This window comes from Semicossyphus pulcher, unplaced genomic scaffold, assembly GCF_022749685.1.
Source record: "Semicossyphus pulcher isolate SPU_LCO1_2020_fin unplaced genomic scaffold, fSemPul1.0.p SCAF_20, whole genome shotgun sequence".
NCBI classification, from domain to species: domain Eukaryota; kingdom Metazoa; phylum Chordata; class Actinopteri; order Labriformes; family Labridae; genus Semicossyphus; species Semicossyphus pulcher.
The window spans coordinates 13206210-13226841 of record NW_027211694.1 but is presented as its reverse complement, the minus strand read 5'-3'; the positions used below and the strand labels follow the sequence as shown (position 1 = coordinate 13226841).

Below are 20632 nucleotides of genomic sequence, written 5' to 3'. Positions count from 1 at the left end.
ATTTGCCCCGTCAGCCAGTGTGTGTCCCTTCCTGCCCACTTGTCCGTCTAAAAACTGTAACGAGTACTGTTCCAGGCCCAGCACTGTTTTTGCCTTAGTGCGGTAGAGAGTCGTAGAGTGAGAGAAACACACTGCACAAATTTATCTTCCAACTGAGCTTTGAAGGGCGGCCTAATGAGCTCATTTTACTCATTTTCAATATTCTTCCCTTTTAGTTCTTAAAAAATCATTATGCAAAAAAATTCATCGTTTCCAGCTTCTAAAATGTGAGGTTTCCCTGCTTATGTCTGTTTTGTGTAAAGACCTCTTTGAGTTTTAGATAAAACAAGCGATTTGAAGCCATCAACTGAGAGAAGAGCAGAGATGCCCTTGAGGAGCTCTATATGAATACTACCTTGCTCAAGGGCACCTCAGAGCTAGCTGCTTGGAGTAAACAAACACTTATCATCCAAAAGCAGAGTCAGTTTTTTTTTTATCTCTAGACAAACTCAAAATGACACTTCAGCTGTCTTTGTTTGTGACCCAGGCTTATCTATAAGCTGAGGAAATCTGAGGTTTAAACTAAGCAAACAATAGGCATTTCATGCCAACATAGTTTGAACTAAGAGTGTAAGAGAGACCGATGGACAGTTACAATAAAGGGCTAGGTCACTACTTTTTCAAATGATTACAAGTGCTGAAAGCTGATTAAATTCATAACGTCTACTTATTCATTGTGCATAGATCCTAATTCTTATAAAAATCTACCCACTTAGCATTTCAGTTTAATTGCCAACAATTCTTCTAAGCAAGGTATTGTTTTGAGAGTTTCTTTTGTTAAATGAATATTTATATATTGATATAAGTCAGTCTATCTTAACAATAGTTCAAATGACTATGTGGAATGTAAATTGAGTTGGTCGTAGAGACAAACTCACAATTCAACATTGCATCTTCATCACTTGAGCTCCTATAAGCAAACTGTTTTGGTTTTTTGCAATCCACAATTCTAATGCTCACTTCCGTATATATGCTACTTTTGCTAGCTTTGTTTGCAAATTTAGCATTGGTTACTTTTGCGAAAAAAGTAAGTTTGTTAGCAAACAAACTAACAAGTCTGTTAGCTTCTTTGCTTAGCTTGATTTAAAAATTGTTTCTATGGCAGAGAAGTGGTCAAAATTAACACAGTCCTAAATTTGTAAGCATCTTAGCTCCTTTATGCTAATTGTTTTGGTTTTAAAGCCCACAACTCCAATGTCTGGTTCACTGTAGCTGCCCTCATCTGTATTACAAAAATCCACAGCAGGCGGCTGTTTTCAGTAAAGAAATCTCTGTTAGACACACTATACACAACACACCCAGAACCAAACAGCAGACAAAGTAAGCAGGGTTTCTAGCTAGCTGCTAATATAGCATGTAGCAACTAAACATTGAATACATGGACTTAATTTACACAAATGCATCTCCAAATGAATGCTAAGAATGCTCAGTATCCACTACTATATACACTTCTTTTGCTAGCTTTGTTCGCAAATGAAGCGCAACTTACTTTTGCTAACAAAACAAGTTTATTGCTTGTTTGCTAGCTTAAAAACGTGATTTAAAGCTTGTTTCTACTGCATAGCAGTGGTCAAAACATTTATTAATACAGTTTCTAAAAGTTGTTTCTAAAAGATTTATTTGTGTGCTTTTTATGCCTTTATTCATAGAGAGGAAAGTGAATAGTGTTGGAAATGGGGGAAGAGAGAATGGGGGATGACATGCGGCAAGAGGCCAAGGATGGGACTCCGGGACCACTGCATCGAAGCCTTTGTACATGGACCTCCAATTTAACCACTGAGCTAACCGGCACCCTAAATTTCTAGAAGTATCAAAAAACTTGTGTATGAGATATCTTTATGAAAAAAGACTCCAAACAAGTTGCTAGCTTGGATGTGCAGAGAAACACAAGAGTAGCCTCTGCACTGGAACATCCTGCTGGCACATCTCTGCTCCTGAGGGGCAGTCTTATAGTGAAATATACATCACACATCAGTATACACACTGTACTGTACAGTATGTGCCTCTGTGTGAGTGAGTGAGTGTGTCTCATTACTGGCTTCCACTGCAGCCCCAGTCAGACAGCATGGTGCATTGCTAACCCACATAGCACCACACATACAGGACCATCCCTGCTCTATCATTATATCATATAGGTTAGGCTGCTTCCTCATTAGCTCCCTGCTGCTTTCCACAGCTGTCACTTTATAAAAAGAGTGGAAGCAGCAGCAGACGAGGGAAAGGGAGTGTAAGGCAGGTCATCTATCTTAGCCACATATGTAGGTGTCTTTGTCTTGGTGAAAAAGATAAAAATGAAAAAAGACAAGAGGAAGACTTACCATCCTTTCATGGTGAAATCTCTGTAGAGCATCCTCTTGCCCACCTCCTTCCTCTGAACTCTCCGGGGAAATTCCAGGTGCGTGAACTCATTTCCTAACAGGTGAGGCTGCATGAAACCCTGGAGGACAGACAATGATGGCTGTCAAGTCAGTCAAGCGGATAAATGTGGCAGATTTGCAGATCAAATTAAAGGCAGCTGCCATCCCATTTTTTCTCCCTCGATGTCACTTCACTCTCGAGCCTGACAGGAATGTTGAGGCTGATAATATAATAATGGAGAATTAAACAATTCTGATTATATGTTGGCAGTTATTTTCTAATTAATTCACATTGAGGGCGAGCACTGAAAATTACATTACTTAAGGCTGTTGTGATTGACAGTTGCAGAAGAGATGTGACTTTTGATGGGCAGAATGCCTTTGTAACACACCAAGGAAATAGTCAAAAACTGTAGCTTTTGTCAAGGATGTAAAAGAATAGAAATGTAAGAAGAAACACTGTGAATGTGAATTCAGTGTTCTTTTGTTCTAAGTTGTAAGCACACTAAAGGATTTCAAGAAAACTTAATATATAGGCAACAAGTAGAATTGGTTCTTTCTTTTTTTTCTATTTAAAAGTAAAGTCTTAAATTTGTCTTAAATTTGGTTGTAAAAGAATTGACCCTTCGCTAAGCCCCTCCCTTGAACGGCCACTGTCCAATCCTATGTTAGCAACCGTAACTAGGCGCGAGAGGCCAGCAGATATCCTCAAAGTTTAGACGGGGTGCCATATTTTTCGCTTTTGCAAAGCCAAAAACTCAAGAGGAGAGATGTCAGACATGGATAAAAAATTGTAGAAGGCAGTCAACTGGTCTTTGCTTGCGATCCTGTCTGCCCTTCGTGACCACCACCGATGATATCGGCACAACCTTTATTTTACCATCTCTTGGTTTGTGCCATTGTTGTGGCAAACTTGTACAGGATGGGCTTTCCTGTTGTGCCTTTAGGAGATCCAGTGTATAGATCAAGCCCACGATATGCGAGCAATATCCTGATGGCTTTAAACAATGAAAGTGGGATAATTTAGTTTTGCTAGCAATGGGCTAAAACATATTAGATAATGAAAGTTATAGGGAGTCTTAACTAAACATTAGCTTAAAATAAAACAATATATTGACTTACCCTGCTGTGCAAGAACATTGTTGTTCCTGTATATGATTGTCCTTAACATGAATTGTCAAGATGTGGGGTGCCTGACGCTTGCATTAGGCCCAGTGAGTATTTGCCTCGATTTTTATGTCCTCTTCATTCTCTCACACTCCGCTGATATTCTGGATGTAGCTTTCAAATTTGTATTGTAGTCCTTTCTGTCTACTTTTCTCTGATATTTGGGAACTATTGTTCCAGAAATGTGCAACTATTTCCCTTGGAACATTAAACTGTTATAGTTATAGTAATATTTACATGCCGGTGTGAAAGCTTGACCTGCGTAGCAACTGTAACCAAGGGGGGCCGGACTTAGAAAATGGTCAGTTGTACTGAGAAGGATTCAGTCGAAAAATAGACTTATTTTTACTCTCTGTTTGACACATTATGTAATGGAGACACTGTAAATTCCCTCACACTTACCTGAAGTCTGCAATATACTGTTATTTACTGGTAGAAATATATATTCAGAAAATATTTCTCCATGTAATATTGTAGATATACAGTATGTGCAGGCAATACGTGCAAGGGCAATAAGTATTAAACTTTAAATTGATTCTAGCCAAAGAGGCAACTGTCAGTCCCAACATCTCTGCAACATTTATTCATGAAATCAAAGGGAAACATGCAGAAGTGCAGAACCTATTCACTTCTTACTGCCACCAGCTATAAAAAGGTCAATCAGCTGCAGCTATTTTCAGCTGACAAGCTTGTTGAGCTGTTGCACAGGTCTGTAGGAAATTGATGACTTTAAATGCCCCGCTGATTGTGTTGCTTGTTGTGTTAACACACAGGGAGAAACTACAGTAAGCACCATTTTACTATCCAAAATAACCCAGAATCAAACTCAGGTACAGAGCGTGTCCAGCTGCTAATTGTAAGTAGAGACCATGTTGTATTAGGAGGGCTAACATGGCTTTGTGTTACCAACCTTATTAGATATATTTGTGAAGGTTCAGATTAGACTTTGGGAGAATTATTAGGCACTTTTCTCTTAAGAAAATATCTGGTTAATACTGTGTTTTTATATAAAATTAAAGGGCTCTGAGATTTCTTACCAGGAACTGGAGTCGCTGTCGTTCTGATTCTGGTGTGAACTCTGTCGACATGGGAATTATCTCATTGTTTCTAATGATGATGGCCCTGCAGACATACAGAAAAAGTAGGAGTCAGGCATTAGCAGCCTTACATTCAGCTCTGATTATTTCTGCCACTGCTCAAACTGTCAAAAACAGGCTCTACTTTAATCTAATATCATTTATTCTATTTTAATTCTACCATTTTACAGACCTTTTACTTCGTGGATAGACACTAAGCATACACACCTGCTGTCACCTGCATTCCCAACATATAGTTTACCCAGCAGGTAAACCACAGTCAGAGCGGTACATCCTCCTGTCACGTTATAGCCTTGCTTCTCCTTCTCAATCTGGGCGTCCTGAGAAAAACCAGAGGCAGTTTTGTCAATCTTTAATGAAACATCACATAAAAGGACAACAGAAAAAACGCCCACATCCTCCCACATGTGACAAGAAAATTAAGAAATGTCAGAAAAGTCAACATCCACACTGGGAGCAGCCCACACAGGCAGAAATGATCAGACGCAGAAAGTGAGCAAGAGACAAGGCTGAGAAAATGTGATCAACTTTTTAAAAAGACAGACAGTGTGTGGGCAGCGAGGCAGACTATTGATGTATTGATCGCTTTAACCTGGACCTCTTGTTGACCGCATGTCACTAAACGAGACCTCGTTGTGCATGAATAATGTAGACAGTGATATGTTTCTTCACTTTGCATGTCGAGACCCTTTAATATCGATCATCCATGCACACATTTAACAGCACAAAATTCAATACTGTTTCATTATTTACTTGACTTCCTCATTTTCTAATTTAGTTTTTAAACCATCTACAACAGGAGTATAATCATGTTCATTTCTCTTTATTCTAGTCTGGCAGAATTCATAAAATCAGGACTCTCTGATTATGTTTTTGTTGCAGGTGGAGGAGTGGCAGTGCTTGATCTAAGTAGATCTTTCATTGTGACCTTTTTAATCTGGGTACCACAAGGTCCAGTGTGGACTGTTTTCTATCGCCATCTAGTGGTTAAATTGGGGAGACTCTGGCTTCTACATGTTCTCAAAGCAATTAAAAACAAACATGCAAAACATACAATTATCTTTTGAGACATGGGCTGCAGATCTTGTACAAATAAAAGAGTTAAATTATTCTAGATACATTAAATCAGATGCTGCCTCTGAACTTGATATAGTGTTAGAAATCCACAGCCTTATGTGTACGGCTGAGTGGCATTCAGCCAGCAGCCATTGTTTCGTAAGCCAGCTCTCCGTTGGCAGATGTATAAATAAACTCTAAATAGAGTCGCTAAAGGTTGTGGTCTAAAAATAGACTCTGTGTGCATCTCTGTGAAATGTGTGTAGTTGTGGATATACAAGCCTTTGTGTCCTCAGGAATAATGATGTGTAAGTATCCTTCAGTAACTAAATCACAGATATTTATAGCATACACACTGGCAGTATGCTGGAAGAATATACTAATATATAATATATAATGTATCCTAACATGCAATTATACACAACTAACCAATAATTAACTACATCTGAAGTGATAATCACTAGACTTTATCAGCTCTCTTTGGTCAGAAACACATTGTTGATTATGCATTTATTCCATCTCTCAACTCATGATACTAAATATTTTATTATTATTATAAAACTTAAAAATTGTGTCTCATCTTCCTTAATCCAAGTTTTTATGTGATTAATCTTGTGCCTGAATTTGTTGAAAGTTGTATTGTCAACTGAGAGCAATTTGTGTAGCGTTGCAACTACTATTTTAATTCTCCGTGATGACATTCTTGATAAATTGACTAGTTAAGTGGTCTGTGAAATGTCAGAAAGCTGCATGAAAGAGCCACAGTTTTCTTTTCTAGTGTCTTGCTTCATCTCCTGTGCAGCTTAAACAGAACTCGTCAAGTATGACCAGGCCAGTAGGGGTGGGACAAAATATTGATACAGCAATATATCATCGTCCTGAAAGCCTGCCGCTAAATATCGATATTTTAATTTACAAATATATGTGATTTAAACTCACTGCATCACTACTTTATGACTCCTCGCGGTGGTACGCTTATGACATGAATGAGGGTAACTCAAACTTAAAATTAATTGGCTGAAGAAGAAGTTGGCAGCAGGATAAAAGAAGAAGAAGAAGACGACAGAAGGATTATGTCGGTCAGTGGTGAGAAGAGGTTAAGAGATGTGCCAACCACTTTGAAATCCAAAGTCCTAATTTGTTTTTACAGATGTTCTATAGTTCTATTAAAGGGCCCGTTTGCCGATTTTCAACCTCAGTCCTATCGTGCTATTATGGAGAGCTAATGCCATTATGGTAGGGAAAAAAATGCTATGTGCCTCTGGAGGATGCTTTCTGCTTCTCCAATGGGCCTAAAACACATCATCTGGCGGAGGCCAGGGAGCTTGCTAAGTTACACTTACTCGATCTAGGACGCCCGCCTCCGATGTCATTTCTCGTTCATAATCATCAGGTTTGAAATGAAGACTCTGGACCCCAAGATTTTTTTTTGACGAGCCACTGGTATATTCTCGTCATATTTTGGATTCTGTACCGCTCTGAGCCATTGCTTGAAGGGAATACGGTAGTATTTCACTCCAGCATCTCTTGCTTGGCCGTTCCTTTCAGAGGGAGGGGCGTGATGCACGCTAGGTGTTGTAGGAATGTAGAATGGGCGAGACCACAAGCTTTCTCCACAATTCTTTCGACAGCTATGGCGCCAATATGAATTATTATTTCTTGTATTAATTACAGAGAAACCAGCTTTGACTGACAGTGGCTTTTTCCAGGACCAGATTTCTAATAATGAAGTAATTTACAGACTGAAAACATGTACATTGTTTCATCTCAGTTTGTGTATCATTTGGTGAAACTGACACCAAATTGCAGTAAATAAATACATTAATCCTGCACTTCACCTTTTGAGGATAGACTTTTATACATGGTGGATATTTTGACTTGTCGTTGTAGGAAAAGCAAAGATGTGACTAAAACACTGAGGATGGTGCTATAACATTACCTGTACATTAACATTGACAGTGAGTATTGTATGGAGTCAAACTGTACCTTGTTGGTGTAATACGATGCAGCTATCTTTACTTATTCATCACACCTGTGCTTTTCCTGCCGTCATATCATCCTAAATAACTTAAGACGGATATTTTCAAAGTGTGGAACTTGGAAAAGAGACAAAAATAGTATTAGAGATGATGATAACAGGGTCAGACAGCTGATCCCAACACTTTACTGCGACCTCACAGTACCTTTTCTATGAAGCTCAAATCCTAAATGTGAAGTAATGATGAGTGTCAGAGTGACTCAGGATGAATTCATCCTGACCTTGCACCTGTCTCTCACCATCTCTTTGAAGGCGTTCTCGATGGCTCCTATCACCAGGCTCTCGTGCTGGATCTTCTTCTCGGTGAAGAATCGAGGTGGAGGCGGGGTGCTGCAGGGGGGACCGGGCGGACCTGTGGCCCCGCGGAGGGAAGCGGCACGTGTCAGGCCTCGGTGAGGTCCCGGGGTGTTTCCCTGGAGGTAGGGGTTGTTGTCGGACTCCTCGCCCAGGATGGTCGGGGGCAGGGAGGCGAGGTTTCGCAGGATCTCGATGACGGCCTGGAGCTGGCAGGCGATGTGGTGCTGCAGCAGACGGGAGGCGACGACTGCTGCACCTGAACCAGCGTGGCCATCGAACAAGGCCCAATAGTGGAACACCAGTCCTTCACTGTCCTGCAGACACAACATATAAATTGATTCGATATCAAGAGCTAGTTTCAATATATAAATATACAGTTACAATGCAAATTAAGAGCTTGATCACACGAAAAGAAACATTGGTCCAAACCTCATCCTTACCCAGATGTAACATATTTAGTCTGAATGACTAAAATGTAACTCTGGACGCTTTCTATGTATTTTCAAGGAGCTGGGGCCATTGTACGTAAAGTTTATAGTGTAAAACTGCATTATACAAACAGAACCTTCAATAGGCCCAAAGAGATCCGAAGAGGACCAATAAAACGACCTGGCAGTCCTTAGCACTAATGTCCCAATACAAGCAGGGCGTCGACAGAGAGCACAGCTGGGGTGAAGGTCGCTCTCTTGGAAAAAGCAGTGATTGAACAATCAGCCATTGTCAAAACTGATCGATCAATACAGGGAAAAAAATATCCTACACAATTTAGTTTCATTTTTGAGCTGATAATAAAGTCACATAGACACAAAATATTCAGACAAAAGTTCTTTTGTCTGAAAATAAAAGACTTTTGACAGAGAAACAAAACATGCTGCTAAATTACTAATGCTACTACGGATGAACTTGTGAGCAAGTCATCTCTGGGAGGGCAGACCAAGGAGAATACATCATGACTCACTCCTTCCAGTAGTGTGTGGGAGCTGCAGAGGTCAGACCACCTTCTCTACATTTGTCTCTGTGAGCGGAAACAGCTCAGCACCTTTGCTGTGTCTCTGCCGAAACTCTGCTTCAGCTAAGCCTAAAATAATACATTTTAGTTTGGTTTGTGTAGAGAAGTTGGAAAAGGAAAAGGAAAATGACTTAAATAAATATGCAACAATATGTTTTGTGAATTAGATCATCATTCCCTGACGGGGGTTCATCTTGCTTTTCCACACAGAGCAGAGGGTGTTTCTATGGAAACAGATCATATTGGAAACAATCTTTTGGGATTTCTAAAATCAACTCCGTGTGACATGACTTCAGGTTCAGTTAAGGTCTGTCTCAACTGCTTCCTCTGAGAGAACAGTTCTTACAGCTTTAGTTACTGGGTACAAGGTTTGCGGAGGCGACACTGAATGAAGATCTACATGAGTAACCAGAATTGCTGGTACAGGCCTCTGCCTGTTTTCCATGGATAGGGACTGGGGAAATATTTGTATATTGAAAATACTTGAAAGAATAAATTACCCTTAAAACAAAACAATGGCTTAAGTAGGACTATAATAAACAGGAAACACACAAAAACCTTTACAGGAGGGGCATTATATCTCTCTCTGTGTCTCTGTCTGTCTCTCTCTCTGTATGTTTTCTATGCAATGTTTGTCCCTGGACCCTTTTGGTGATGGCAAATAGATAGCCAAGGGGTAGAGGGGAGATTTTCCACTAATCATCACAGAAGGTGTTATTTTCCTTACATCACAAAACCAGGTAAAAACTGGTAAAAAGCACTGAATTAAGCAGTTTCTTGGCTGCTAGCCAAGCTGTGGCTAACTTCAGCTAACAAATTTCTTCACCCAGTTAAATAACTTATAGCAGTTTGAAACAATTTGAAACACTGAGGACGTTGGAAAACTAATTTAACCTCTTCTTTTAAAATGACAAAATTTCATTCCAAAATGTTCGAAAATACAGTATAAGCTACTATTTAAAAGTCTTCATGATTTCATAATGAGGTACACAAAAGCACCTAACATTTCTAGCTTGTGACCATTTGTCAGCTGAATATTGCTAAGATTTTAACAGCTGTAGCTAGCATTTTTTTCTAATGTTAGCTTAAGAGTATTTCTTAAGAGTAACGTGAAATTTCTGTATTAGACTTATTAATGATTTCACTTGACGAATAACTTAATTTTCTAAGATAGAAAAAAAAAGAAGACTTTTGACCACCTCGACATACAGTTCATTCTTGAGTCAAAGTAGACATAGTATATTTCTTCCAGGAGTTCCTGAGATATAAAAGCTGGACAGAAATAATGGCCAGAAAAGAGTTTTTCATGATGTCACTGTGAAGTTGAACTTTTGACCTTTTTTTAAAACTGTTAACGTTTCATCACTTTGTCCTATCAGATATTTGGATTAAATTGTGTCACAATTAGTGTTTGAATTCTTGAGTCATAGCCAGAAAGGATTCCTTCGACCTTTGACCCTCAGAATCGAATCTGTTCCTCGCAGAGGCATAAAAATGACACAACTGAAATCTAAATCAAAGTCCGAAAGAACTTAATTGATTATTTTTTATGGTTGAAATAAAAATTAACATGTGGTGCTAAGAGGACAATCAATTCGTTGATTAATCTCAGTTAATCAACATCTCTTGTTAAAGTCAGTTTATATACCAGCTCCAGTGTCTCAGTTTTGAGGATCTGCTGCTTTTCCTTTTCTTGTGATGTGATTTGGCCAACATTAGGTGCATGCTGGTTTACATTTTGCTCTATTTTCTGATGATTAATTAACAAATTGATCAAAAATCAATGTGTTAATCAAGAAAAAAGCCTGAACATTATTCAATTATAAGAGCTATAATTAACTGCATCTGTTTACCACTGAATAGCTCCACTAGTTAGGTCACTGCGCCATGTGTATTCATGTGTATGCCTGTGAGCAAAACTGTTAATGAATGCATCATGCATGTACATTATATACCCACTGTGCATACATTTAACAGAGAGTGTGCATTTTTCTTACCTCTCCCATCATGCCGTGCTCCATACGCAGGCCTTCTCCGTTTGGCAGGGAGTTGCGTCTCTTGGCTGTGGGGGTCTTGCTGGGCGTTGAGGGGGGGCAGTAGCTCATGGGCCTCCTTCTCGCAACCACCACCTCGCAGCAGGCCTGGTCCTCATTCAGCGCACTCTTTCCAGCATTAATCACCCTGAAACAGATCCATGATACATGTTGACTCATATTTGCTTTGATGTCATTCAGAGGCTCCGTTGGGCAAAAACACTTCTGGAACTTGCTTTTTTCCAATAAAATGTTGCTTCAAGCAACAGATGCATCACTTGCTGTGATTTCGCAATCCAACAGCTGTGGTCCAGAACAAGCAGTTGAATAAAAGCCAACATCTGATGCTTTTTGTTGGATGAAACAGCACTGCAGTCTTTCATGGTTATTATGGCTCACTGCAGGATCACAACAATTAGTCCGAGCCACAGCCTGAGGTTTCTGTCAGTACACCGCACTCGCTTTGTACGCGTGTCGTGTTCCTAATAAAGATCAAACGGGAAAGCTTGTTTGTGGTCCTGCTCGGCTGATGCAACAGGATGGCCGCTTCTGGGTGAATTAGGAGTGTTTGTTGGTGTGTGACTCTATGCCCAAAGCTATGTGTGTGTTCATCTTCTCTCCCGTATTTAACCAGGCAGACGACTGAGAGATGGTACAAAGGAGAGAAGAAAGCCAGTAGCGATTAAGCATAGGCCTTTAATAACTGCAAGGTTCATAAAAATTAGGTCTCAATATCTCCATTTTTCAGATTTCAGCATTTGAGATCATTTTTTTTTACATGGCGGCCTTTTTATGATGACATCACAAAGGCTAGAAGATGCTATCTGAAATATAAGCAGGGCCGTGCTCGAACTTTAAATACACTAAAGTTATAGGTTCCTCTATCATACAGACTTTAAAACCCCTTACATTTTGACTAGAAAGAAAGTTTTTCACCACCATGGTTCTGTTTGTTAATCAGTCAATCACTAATTATCAACAAATGTCTCCTCCTCCCCATAACAAATGGACCAGGAGATTAAAACAGATAGTTGCTGCTAGCTAGCTTTGTAGGTGCTCAGCTTGTTTAGGTTAGGCTTCCTTTAGTGTTCATTGTGGCACTAGTGGCTACTAGTCAAGCTGTCGCTAACTTTAGCTCACTTGCTGGCAAATTCCTTCATCCATGATTTACTCTGAATCAATTTGAAACACTAAGAACGTTGGAGAACTAATTTGACAAGCATATTTTAAAAGGGAAACGTTGAATGAAACAAGCTACCATTCAGAAGTCTTAGTCGTAGACAAAAGCAGCTAACATTCCTAGCTTGTGACTGTAGTTAGCCAATTTGTTTAAAGTTAGCTTAATGAGTAAGTAATTTATTAATTATTCCACTTGATTAATAAAAAAACAAACAATTAAGCACTTGATGGCTACGTATGTGATAATCTGCAAAAATTTGCGCCCAGGAACGCCCAAGAAAAGAGTTAGCATCCCCACCAGTTTTTGAACCATAAGACACAGAAGAAGTGTCAGTATCCTTCATGTTTTGCAGTGAAAAGCTAGTTAGTAATAGCATATGGTAATGAGTTTGTTTTCTAATAATCATAATACCATCTTGGGTAACAGGGTTTAGCAAATAGTCAAAGCTTTGTATTAAACAGCCAAATCTTATTAGCTGACAATATCGGTCAGCTACAGCCTTTAAAAATGTGTTTATCTCGGCAAATAGATTTTCCTGGCTACCCTAATCTTTCCATCTCAAAGGTCATCACATCAGCTGAGTAATAGTTAAGATATTGAGCTACTAATACATGGGGAGTGTAGAGGAAGCTTCAAAGACACTGACAGACGTCTCTGGAGGGTGTTGTGAATGGAAATTGGCATTTCTATTTATAGACCCAGACTGTGGATGTTTTCTGCGAGGCAGCATCATGGTCTAGTTCTCCGCATCATATGTTGGTTACTCTTGGATAGAGAGGGAAAGATAGAGACATGTATGGAAGATGAAAGTTATGAGTGTATTCTAAACATTTATATGGAGTATGTAAAAATGTATGTAAGCAAGCATATACCGTTTAAATTCGGCTTTTGCTGTTCCAATTTTTCATTGTCACATTTGCTTTTATGTTTTCAATCATTCTGGCTTTTGTAACTATGGATTATATTCCTTCATTTACAATTTTTTTTAATTTCAGAATTTGACAGAAAGACGAAGAAAAACACCTCCGCTGTCCATTGCACCTGTGTAAACAACTCTCATAGTTTAAGGACAGAGAGGAAAAAGGTGTAGATCAGGGGTTTCCAACAGGTAGCTTGCGAGCTACCGGTAGCTCGAGGCCTGGATTTTAATAGCTCGCCAAGAGGTTCACAGACTCTGTACAAAAAAATCCTACGACAAAAAATGCACCTTGAAAGCCTCTTTCCACTTCAATTCAATCAAATACACAGATGTCCCAACCCCTCCAATACAATATAATAGGATAGGCCTATCAGCTGTCAATAAAAAACAGTGATGCTCCAGGCAAGTTTGTCAACGTCTGAACCTAACCAATCACAGCAAAGTTGCATTGACGCTAGTTGAGCTAAAGTGAGGAGTTCGGTGCTATTAGCAAGCCTGTTTAGCCAGATTTAAGATGGACAATGAAAGTGGACAATGAAAGTGGCCACGCCAAGAAAAAGCAGAAAACATACTATTTCCACAAGGAGTGGGAAAGCAAGTTTTAAGTGTGTGTGCCTCATGTGCTAGCAACATTTCATTCAACATAGGGCTCCACCAGCAATTACAGCGATGTAATGCAAGTAGCTCTTGGCCACAATCTTTTTTCAAGTAGCTCTCAGATGAAAAAAGTTTTGAGACCCCTGGAGTAGATGTAGGAACAATGAAAATAATCCAGCATTTCAATCTAATTTCTCTTCTGTAGCACAAACAACAATTGCATGTTTGATTTAGTATTTGTCCCAACTATGCAAACAACTCCCAAAAAGCACAACGTATTAACAATGGAACTGGTTGCCATGCTATCTAGGCTATGTCTTGTGTTATCGAGGGAGCTCCTTTGGTTATAATGCGTCATCCAGCATGTATGATAGGATAAAGCCGTCATGTTCAGAGGGCTTGTCTTTTTTGTGATAACCCAGCTCTGCTTTCCAACCTAATATGTTATCACTGCAACCATAATCACAGTACAAAATGCCCTCTGAGTTATTACGGTCATAAAGACCTCAATTGCATCGACCACTTTACAGCTTGTTGATGTACAGAAGTGCAGGAGGCCTTTGTCTGCTTCATGCAATCTGCTGACAACAAACACAGTAATGTGACGACCTGAGTATGTGTCTGTGTTTTGAACGTGTCCTACAGAATTGACGTTATTGTGTGAGGAAAAAAAATAGAAATATATCCGTACGATTGAACCCTAAAGCTTAAACAATCACCATCATCCATGGTCACAATGCATTTAATAGGTTAAATCAATAGTGGATCATTCTGTATTATTTCCCGGTAGATGCAGCTGGTGCTTTTGTGTGTGGTTCAAAGCACTCTTGCATCTAATTTGTCCTCATTTCAGCATTTGCACAAAAATTGATGATTTAATTTCCTTGCCAATCAAATTTTTGTTTTATTCTGAACAATAGTCTTACTCCCATTAGGAACAAAACCTAATTTTCTCCTCCATTGTCAGACATCTAATGCCCTCTTTGTTTCTCTACCCCTGGCAACAGATTCTGGGCCAGACACTGGCCTGAAGGATGTGATAATTATTTGGTGAAGCTCTGCCTCTGTTTAACTCTGAACATCAAAGGGACAATTACAGCGAAACAGCTTAGAGTTAAATGCAAAATCATTCTTTCAAAAAGTCCAAATTTAGCACTTTTTCTCGAGGCATTTGGTCAGGATTGCACAAACACCTGGATACAAGAGATAAAAAAAAAACATCAAAAAGGGAGCGTTTGAATGGAACGTAGAATGGATGTGTTAAGATGGCTTCTTAATTTTTTGTTCAAACAGGACTATTAGGCACATTACAAAAAAATGGCATATCTAGGTTAAAATGAAAATGGCGGAAGATGTAGCCTACCATTCAGAATTCTTCACTAATCTTGCTAGCTGAAATAACAACTGTTGCAGGCAGATTTTATTATATTTAGTTAGCCATCTAATCTTGTTTGCTCCATAAATTAGTCAAAATCACTGCCCCAGAATAGCTCAATAATCATTCAAATAGACTCATTTTAGCCGTCTTGGCTAATAGGGTTAGTTGTGGTTGCTAAAGTATAAACTTTCCAAAGGGCAGAAGGTAGCAGCTAACGTTCGCCTAGGTTCTGGTAACATTTAGGAATAGCTTTCACAAAGTGGGTTAATATCAAATAATAGTAGTGCTGAAGACAGAGCTTTTATAAACTACTCATACACCTTGTAAATAAGGTCCAATTACTGCTAGGTTGTAAGCTACTTAGCTTGATATGCTAACATCTGAAGTTCACATTCAAGCAGGCAAACACTCTCGAACTTAAACCATTCCTTACACTGGAGCTCTTGTGCTTTTTTTTTTTAAACCTAAAGTTGTTACAGCCCAGTGTACAACAATTCAAGATATGCATCAGTCCAAAGTTTTACAGGCGAATAATTAAGTCTGCTAAGCTATAGCTGGACAAACACAGTTTGGGGTAAGGTTGAGTGAACAGTCCATTATTAGCCCTAAAAGAAAAGATATGACTGAATTACAATGGATTGTCTTGGATTAACCTTTATTCTAAGAGAGAGAAAAAAAGGTAAGAGCCCAAATGGCTGCTGTAATGAAAACTCAGGAGGTTTTAATTACAGATTAAACGCTGACACGAGCTGAACTCATTAACCACACTGGTCCCACAGAGACACTTCATGCCTGTTCTGAGTATCAGCGAGCCTTTGTGGGTGTGTTAAAGAGAGCGAAAGAATGAAAAAGAATGAAAGATGTGACCACAAGTAGTTTTGGTGCCTAAACTGTGACCATTCCAGAAAAGAAAAGGGAAAAACCCAAATCCTGTCAGTTCCTGGCAGTTACAATGAGAAGCATCTAAGTGTATCGTCATAAATCCGTTATCACAAACAAACAAAAAATCATGTTTTAAGTTCAGATTTGGTGTGAGTTCAACTGTAGGTTCAATCTTGGGGTTAAGACAAAGATATGGGTTAATAAACAACTTTTTGGGTGACATTTTTGCTGGCTTATCCAAACTGTATCTGGACGACCCAGTGTGCGTTGACAAGAACACGCGCCAGGCATACAAAACTGTGTGTGTTGCAGGATATAGGGCACTGCCCCTGGTGTGTTTTTAGAGAGTCAATAAAACAACTGATGAATCCATTTTGATTTAGGCATATATAGCGCCAAATCACAACAAATTTTTATCGCAGAACCCTATACAAATAGAGCAGGTCCAGACTATACTCTTTGTATGTTATTTAGAGGAAACAAACATTAATTCACCAATGAGCAAGTATTTGGCAGCAGTGGCAATGAAAAACTTATTTTTAACAGGCAGAAATCTCATGCCGAACCAGACCCATTGCTTGACAGCCATCTGCTGCAACAGACAGACAGACTAACAGACAGACAGAGAGATAGATGTGCACACTGCAGTCATCATAGCTCAGTACTGAGGGATCTGAATATGTGGAAAGATTTTGGAAAGCCTTGATTAAAATATGATGGCACAGAAATGGTCTTTACTGATATGGTAATCATGACGTCATGATGCATTTCCACTACAAACTCAATATGATGGAAACTTTACTTAAAAAGACGCAAATATATTAACTGATATTTACCTCATAAAATCTCAGGTATCTCGGCACAACTATCAGACAATGGTTCATTAAGTAAAAATTACGCTATCTCCAGTGGCATACCTATCTAATATTTATCAGCAATTAGAAATTAGCTCCTGAGTTGTTCCTTGATAGCTATTCAGGATTTTGTGAGTCTTACTGTTAAATGCTAACCACACACATTACTCATATCAGGGTGGAGAGATATCTAGAAATAGACTTCTGTGATAAAAGGGTGGAAACGGATACAGCGAGGAAACATTTGATCAAATCATGCTTCTGACTGTAGCTAAAAGACTTTTTGAGCTGCCTATTCTTCAGACAGTTTTTCCTCAGTGATAAAGAAAAGCAGAAAGCTGCTCCAAAATCCAATCATATCGTTTTCCTGTGTGAGGTGGAAGCTGTGGTGTAGGTTTTTATGTATCTGTCATGTATTGTTTTTGAGTCACTGAGTTGAAATGAATGCAACAATCCGCACAATAGGATGCTAACTGTGCCGTGTCTCATATGGCTCAGAGAGTGACTGCTGGCATTTCAATTAAAAGTAATTTACTGCTAAGCAGAGTCACACTTAGCATCTTGTACCGTGCCCTTTACTACAGAGGAAGTATTTTAGTCCCTGACAGGTTACTGAATTAACTGCTTATATGAGCTTAAGACAGACCAAGTGATTCAGTCGATATAGAGCCCTGTATCCATTCAATAATCAACACTGCAATATCATCGATTTGCACTGTGGAAATGTTTGGAATCCAGCAAAAAGGTGTCACATGCCACAATAAGGTTGGGTTTTGCAGGGTAACTCATGATACGATATGTGATACATGGCCCACAATAACGATAATATCGCAAAACAACTATTCTGCGATAATTGATGTATTGCAAGACAATCATATAATGATACGTCGCAATATCTGATTAGCTTCTTCTTCAGCTAATTCATTTCCCTTTACGTTACCCTCATTCATGTCTTCAACACCGATGCGATGAGTCATGAAGTTGTGACCCGGTGAGTCAAATTAGCGGGGAAATCTGTTTAGAGTGCCGTATGTTTGTTAGGAATGGGCATTTCTAGCAAAAATACTATTTGATATTCACTGGGAACTATTCGACTATTACTCAAAGATCGCCCCACACCCCCACGGGTGCAAAGACATGCCAACGTAAGTTTCACAACTCACCCCCACACAACACACCTGCACCTCTGCACACAGCTGCTTGCCACGCCCCCCTCTTTCTGTCTGTCTTGCTGTCTGCTTTGTTGACTGAAGTCTAATTAAGTTACAAAAGTAACATATTTTTGTTGTTGTTTGTTGTTGTCTTTTGCGAGTTGACATAAACGTAACTGATTGTACTAAATGTGCCAATTAAATTGATTGCTTTCCCTGTTTGAAATAAAACCATAATCCTGCGGTGGCAGACTTTGTGATCATGTCATTGTCCAAAGAACTTAATGAAATGTGTTACGTCTTTTTGTCCCTTTTCCCCTTCTGTTGTGTCTTCCAGCTCTTCCCAGGTGATCGCTGAATGAGTCGCACCGGGTGTTAGATGCATAGAATCTTTATTTCAGCCATGTTGGATTTACACTCCTAGCAGTTATTTTACCACTTCTTACCTTAGGGACCTTTTTAAAATTAAAGGTGGCAATGGTGACGCACTCCACTAACACAATGAAAAGCTAAATGTATTGTCTCATGCTATAATTTGGTGTTATACCATCAATTACACAACACTAAGACTTCTAAATCTTTTTGCCATTTTCTGTGCTCTTATAAAGACAGATTTGACAACAATCAGACACACAAACTGTGCAAAGTTGCTGAGAATCAGCATACCCTCAGTTTGCACATTTAGACTTGTGGAGCAGTGGCTGTATAAATGCAAAACTGCTGTTTAAAATGTGATATTATTAGAAGAGCACTGATGATTCTCTGCTCTTTAATGGACTCTGCACTAAACTGCATTTTAGACAAAGTCAGCAGCCAGAATTCAGGCAAGCCAAGCCAGAATAGGAGGCGCATCTTTCTGACCTTTTAACAGTATATTCAGAGACTTTTAACATGCAATCACACACTGACACACTGCTAGCCATTTAGAGAACAGTTGTAGACTAATACGCAGATGCTGCTGGTAGAAGGTAGCCTACATCATCCTCTTGCACGTGAATACCAGCTTGTGCTCTTTGAGTGCTGTGATCCTCTGGATGAATGCTGTCATCCATCTCTAACAGCACGCGATTTAAATGAGATACAAAGCTCGGGAAGTGGGTGCAAAAGGATGCTGGAGATGGATGTAACATGAGTCACAACAGGTGCAGCTTTGATCCCAGTGAATTCTTTCCATTAGTCTGAGACCTAAGAGTGTTTATTTCAACTCAAGAACAATCTAACTATTGTGATGAACACATGAAGTACTTAGGCCTCAAAAGGGTGACCGCATACGCTTTACATTAAATGCTATAGAGATGAGACTTTAAAGACAACAAGAGCCGCTTTGAGTACAGTTGAGGTCGGGTTACATACTCAGCGTATCCGGTGGCCCACGGTAATCTCCTGGTTTCCTTCAGGATGAGGATGGGCCGGGCTATGTGGTCCGCGGAGCACTCGATCTCATCCGGGGACAGTCCAAGAAACTGAGGTCTCATATATGGGAATTTCAGCGGCAGTTCGGAACCATTGTTGCCCCCTCCGCCGGAGCTGCCCCCGGCCATGATTCCACCCATGAACCCGGCCACGGCGGACTTGACCCGGGTGAGCATGTTGTTGGCGCGACGCGGCGGGTTGTCCGTCGGCCGGTGCGCGGCGCCGCGGCTGCCTTTCCCCGGATTCCCCCCCAGGTCGGCCGCGCTGGTCGACGACAGGCTCGATGGAGAACAGAGGCGGAGGAGAAGGAGGAGGAGGAGGAGGAGGAGGAGACCCTCAGATGGTTAACGCTTCATTCATTGAGAGCGGAGACAACAGGCGCAGCCGGAGGGGAGGATGATAAAAGCAGCAAAGATGCTTTAGCTAAAACCCTGCACAGCCCCATGGAGAGTCATTGATAACAGCTCGGCCGTCGTGAACGCGGAAATAACAGAAGATTATCTGGTCATGTGACGCAACCATGGATGCACACTGCAAAAAATGGTCACACCATATATGGTCTAAAGGTGTAGCTATACTCCTGTAAATTGAATTTTAAATAAATAAATAAATATAAAATGTCCTGTGATGTGAGATATGTATGTTTTTTCCTACTGCATGTGAATTTTAAATGTTAACAAAATGCTCGGATATCATGCCTAATTACTTTAGGATATTTCCATTTAGGAACCACTTAAATAAAATATCGGAAAATGTACGTTACTAAACAAAAAATTGGATTACTTATTGAAATAATAGTTAAATTACGTATATTTCTTGCAGTACAGGATAAGCAAAGATTGATCAGTGCAGCTGCAGCATGAGCTGCGTACAGCGGCTGACAGCAGGTTTGAGGTAAGTTCTATTGCCTGTGAAAGCAGGAATTTTGTAGCATTTTTTTTGCGAATGTATTGGGAAATTTCCAGGACAAAATAGGAATTATATTATTTCAATGTAAACTGGGTATAACAGAAATTATTTTGATGATCCAATGGAACTTTTGGCGATCTTTATAAAAGTTCCCTCGGAGTTAGGGAGCACCCAAGGGCGTCTCCTAGTTGTCTAGCCTATGATAATAAATCTGTTTGGTGTGATGAAAAACTTAAAAATACGCGGTGACTTGTAT

At 39.7% G+C, this 20632-nt stretch overlaps 1 protein-coding gene across 1 annotated transcript in view; it reads right to left on the bottom strand.

Moving 5' to 3' along the window:
• Window positions 1–19936, bottom strand: part of LOC138599558 (protein phosphatase 1H-like) — a 33496-nt gene extending 13560 nt beyond the window's left edge. Inside the window, exons 1-6 of the mRNA XM_069671281.1 lie at window positions 19408–19936; window positions 11058–11241; window positions 7994–8365; window positions 4868–4980; window positions 4601–4685; window positions 2358–2476 (exon numbers count right to left, since the gene is read on the bottom strand). Of these exons, the coding sequence (XP_069527382.1) occupies window positions 2358–2476; window positions 4601–4685; window positions 4868–4980; window positions 7994–8365; window positions 11058–11241; window positions 19408–19643 (1109 nt within the window). The 5' untranslated portion in view covers window positions 19644–19936. The remainder of the gene's footprint in view (window positions 1–2357; window positions 2477–4600; window positions 4686–4867; window positions 4981–7993; window positions 8366–11057; window positions 11242–19407) is intronic.
• Window positions 19937–20632: the final 696 nt, after the last annotated feature.